This window comes from Pygoscelis adeliae, unplaced genomic scaffold (assembly GCF_000699105.1).
Source record: "Pygoscelis adeliae isolate BGI_AS28 unplaced genomic scaffold, ASM69910v1 Scaffold224, whole genome shotgun sequence".
NCBI classification, from domain to species: Eukaryota; Metazoa; Chordata; class Aves; order Sphenisciformes; family Spheniscidae; genus Pygoscelis; species Pygoscelis adeliae.
In genome coordinates this window covers 589,584-594,148 of record NW_008824657.1, presented here as the reverse complement: position 1 = coordinate 594,148, position 4,565 = coordinate 589,584, and the positions used below count along the sequence as shown (strand labels likewise).

General features: G+C 58.2%; 1 protein-coding gene across 1 annotated transcript in view; it reads left to right on the top strand.

Annotated features, from left to right (window-relative positions):
* ST14 (suppression of tumorigenicity 14 (colon carcinoma)) overlaps positions 1–1,858 on the top strand; it is a 10,500-nt gene extending 8,642 nt beyond the window's left edge. Inside the window, exons 16-18 of the mRNA XM_009322581.1 lie at positions 209–486; positions 782–918; positions 1,482–1,858. Coding sequence (XP_009320856.1) covers positions 209–486; positions 782–918; positions 1,482–1,643 — 577 coding nt within the window. The 3' untranslated portion in view covers positions 1,644–1,858. The remainder of the gene's footprint in view (positions 1–208; positions 487–781; positions 919–1,481) is intronic.
* Positions 1,859–4,565: the final 2,707 nt, after the last annotated feature.

The window sequence follows — 4,565 nt, the reverse complement described above, 5'->3', positions numbered from 1 at the left end:
TCAGGGCATCAGGTAGGCGGGAGCCGGATCGGGGGGGCGCCTGCTTGTAGGCAGGACACCCCGAATGTTGCACTTCCATTTTCAGGCATTTGCCTGACATAGGAAAAAAAAAAACCCGTTTTTACAGGCACTTTTAGGAAACTGTTTAAGGTAGCGAGCTAGCACGCCTGTGAGGGGCCTCACCCTGCCCTGTGTTTTGGGACTCGTGCAGGTACTCGGACCCCAGCCTGTGGACAGCCTACCTGGGCCTGACCAACCAAGGCAACCTCAAAGGCCCCGACGTGCAGACGCGGAAGATCAAGCGCATCATCTCCCACCCCTACTTCAACGACTACACCTACGACTACGACATCGCCGTGGTGGAGCTGCAGAGCCCCGGCCCCTTCTCCTCCGTCGTCCAGCCCATCTGCCTGCCCGACGCCACCCACAACTTCCCCGTGGGCAAGGACCTGTGGGTGACTGGATGGGGAGCGACCGTGGAAGGAGGTGAGCACTGGCGTTTGGGATGTTTTCGCGTGTGGCTTTAGGGAAAAGGGGGGAGGGGGGGCTGGCTGGACACAATTTAAATGTCTTAGCTTGCCTCCAGGCTGGAATCGAGCGAGCTTCCCTTGGGAGCGCACAAAGCTAACGTCTCGGTCCTGCTGGAAAAACGCTATTAGGGGAAAGCGGGTTGTTGCAACGGGGATTTACCTGGCAATTAGTCGGTCGGAGCCCCAACGAAGGGAGATGCTGCTTAAAAATGCCGCGCGCCTTTACTTACGCTGCCCCTCCCTCCTCGCAGGCAGCGGAGCCTCCATCTTGCAGAAAGCAGAAATCCGGCTCATCAACCAGACGGTGTGCAACGAGCTGCTGACGGACCAGCTGACGCCGCGCATGATGTGCGTGGGGATCCTGTCGGGCGGCGTGGACGCCTGCCAGGTAGGCCAGCGGTGCGGCAGCACTCAGGTTTATTGCTGTGAGGAGGAGCAGCCCTAGTTAGGAAGACGGGCCCTTTAGCTCGGCCCTTTTTATTCTGGCACTTCCACTCATATTGCCACACTTTTAACATAACCTACCACAAAGCTGCGTGGATCCTCCGTGATTCGGACCAAGTGGAAAGGGCGTGACCAGCAAATGGCGTCGACGCGTGACTTTTAGGCTCAAAACCGTCTCACCAGGTAGGAGGACAGTGCGTCCACGCTCCAGTTTGTTACCGAGCGCCTTATTTTAGCAAGGCAGGCCCCGCGTTTAGCTCTTTATTCTGGCGCTGTGACTCATATTGCCACACTTAAATATTTGTTTCAAATATTTATGTACAGTTTTTTCTTGATTCAGGGAATGGGCAGGAAACTGCATGGACGGCTGACTTAATCCAGCCAAAGGCCAAATAATTGTTTTTGAGACTTAGCCATTATAGAGTTTTTGTGATTTACTCTGTTTATCACTTTGCCCTGGGACAAGGTACTGGGTCGGTGCTTATGCTCCTGCTTGTGTCTGCGCAGGGAGACTCCGGCGGGCCGCTGGTCAGCGTGGAGCCCAGCAATCGGATGTTCCTGGCCGGTGTGGTGAGCTGGGGCGACGGCTGCGCGCAGAGAAACAAGCCCGGAGTCTACAGCCGGCTCACCAGCCTGCGAGACTGGATCGAACAGCAGACGGGCCTTTAGGGACAGCGCTCGTCCCCGCGCGGACACCTCGTACACCGCTGGCTGGAGACAGGTGGTATTGTCATTTCCTCCCGGCAGGGCAGTGCAGTGCACAGCCTCGACTGTGAACTTCAACCCTCCCTTCTACCTCGCCGCACGCGCCCGGGACTGCCTGTGCGTACTGAACAGCCAGAGCCGGGGGTTTGAGTTTAGCCCTTAGTCTTCCCCCACACATTGATTTCTAAGTTAAGAAAGGGCCCCTGGGGGGGGTGAGCTGGCATGAGCAGTCAGTCAAGGTACACAGAAAATTAAACTTTAATAATAATTAAAAAAAAAAAAAAAAGAAAAAAGACAAACACTGTGTGTTTAGAGGCAAACTTTATTGGGACTGGTTCAAAAACAACCTTTCAGAATATATTCTATCTCCTTCGTTTGTTTTCAAACTGCCGTCCGCACCCCTTTGTCTGGTCTTCGGGGGGGGGGGGGGGAAGAAGTTCTTACCATGGTTTTGGGGGTGTCCCACGCTGTGGTCTCCTCCTTCCGTCCTCTGTTTGACTTAGCTTCTGGTTGCGCTGAGTCCAGGGCTGAGGGACTGAAAGAGAGAAGTTTGGCTGAAACATGCTGTCACTCACCCCGAGGGAAACAGCGTGCGGGGCTGCATGCGCAGACCGTCGTCCGCCGTAGGGGCCCGGGCCGGCCTGGCATCACCACGCTGTGCCTTAACACCGCCCCGCGGTTTCTGGCCGACACGTTGGCTCCTGAGCTCCAGCTCGGCAGCTTCCCCCGACAACGCCTTCCTGGAGCGTGTCCCCCGCAACGACATGTGGGCCAGACACCAGCCGTCGACCCTTCTTACTTTTGTAAAGAAAAACGCAACCACCCGACTTGGGGATGTGCCGATTGGATTTCTTTTTTCTGCGTAGCCTGATCCTGGCCCCGAGACGAGCACACTCCAGCTGAGCGTAGTTAGCCCCTTCCTTGCCTGTAAATACATTGTTTTGTACAACTCTATACGAAGTGGAGATGCTCTAATAAACTGGGCTATTTTCTAATACTCTGGCTGTGTGGTTCTTGGGGAGCAGCTGTGCAAGCGTTCCGGACCCGGGAAACCTGCAGCACGGCTGCCCAATGCTAAGGGGGGAGCTGAGCTCTTCCAAGGAAAACACTTCGATCCTGTACCCCTCCCGCCCAGGGCAGCTCCACCGCGCTCTTTTGGGCACCCTTAAGCAAACAGCCAGGCTCCCGTGTTTTCAGAGTCCGGGGAGGGCCAGGACCGAAACTGAGCGTCACACTAAGCAGTTCTTGGGGCAGCTTCCCACCCGGAAACCTGTAGGAGTCAGCCCCAGCAGACTCACCCCCCGACGCTGGCAGCACAGGAGCAGGAGCAGGAGCAGGAGCAGGCCACCCAGCTGAGCTGTTCCACCTTCTGTGCGCTCTCGTGCGCCGCTTCCCTCCAAGGGCAGGCAAACAGGCCCTGGGGAAAGAGCAGGGGGGAAAAAAAAATCCCAAAGAGTTCCCAGCACCCAAGCAAAGTCCAGCCGGGACACGCGGTGTGGCCGGTTTTGTGCGGCACAGGGCTGTGCTGTTCCCGGCAGCTTCTTTCTGCTGGAGGCAGGAGGATTTTAACTGCTTTGTGATCTCACCAGTGAGCTGCAGCAGCAGCAATGGCTGGTGGGGGGGGGGGACGGCGGAGTTTCACAAGCCGGGCTGCGGGGGCTCGCAGGAAGAGAGTCTCACCGTAGAGAGATCTGAGGCATAAACAGAGTTAAGGAACATTTTTATATCTGTGCTCACGCAGTGCTGCAGCAACATAAAGAGAAGTGTTTTTACTGGGTCGCTCGCTGTCTCGTTCCGGTACCGTCTCCCTGAAACCATTGGCAAGGTGGCCCCGTAAAGGGCGCCTCTGCCTCAGAGCGCGTCGGTGCTAGGAGCTGGCTGGCTGTGCTGCGGGGGGCACCCGCTCTGCTCTCCAAGCCAAGGGTCGGGCACTTCTGGGACTGGAGGAGGACACCTCCGGCTAAGGCACCTGCAGGCTGCGCAGGCGGGCAGCTGACTGCAGGCCCCAAACCGCCCGTTGCTGTCTTTCTCCCCTGGAGTTGGCCAGACTCGGCCCTTCTGCTTTCCCCGGCGGCAGCAAGGACCTTGCCGTAGGCACAGACTCGCAGCTCTGAAGCCCTCTGCTGCTTCCATGTCCAAACCGCGCTCTGCTAACGCCCCTGCTGCCCGGGGCTCTTCCCTCCCCGCACACACCGCCCCAGTTCCCGCGGCTTCTCCCACCTCTGTCCGGACCCTCACTCCTTGTCTCATCTCTGGCTGGACCCTCACTCCTTGTCTCATCACTGGGGTGGGCTCCAGGCACAGGTGCGGACGAGTCCTGCGCTGGCTGTTCCTCGTGTGTACAAGAGCTGTCTGATCCCCGCAGCCCAGCGGTATCGCTAGAACAGAAACGGGGAATGGGGAGAGTCAGCCAAACCCCAGAACTGCTGCTCCCCACCTCCCAGTCCAGCTCGTGACCGGAGCGGCTCAGCCGTTGTCATCAGTAAGAGACCAGAAACCTGTCCTGGGGGTTGCAGCTGCCTTCCCTCAGCTGGGGGGCTCGAGGGTTTCCAGCTACGCAGCGCTGGGGCGGGAGATCCCTTCCAAAACAGCAGCAGTTTAAGAGATGCAGCACGCCGCACGGACCAGTAGTTTGCCGCAGAGGCAAGTTCATCCCCGAATGCCCGCAGGCGTTAGGCAGGTAGTGCTGGACACCGAATGGGACTCACCAGCCACGCGTTGTCCAGGGCCAGCTCCCTCCCACGCCGCAGGCTGCTGTCAGAGCCGGGGTCCGCGCAGGGCGTCTCTTGCATGGAGAGGGATCAGCAGCAGTTCGCAGCGCTGAGCAAACGAAAGCATGAATGGTTTAATTCCACAGTGCCCCAGTTGGCGGTCAGCCCCCCCCAG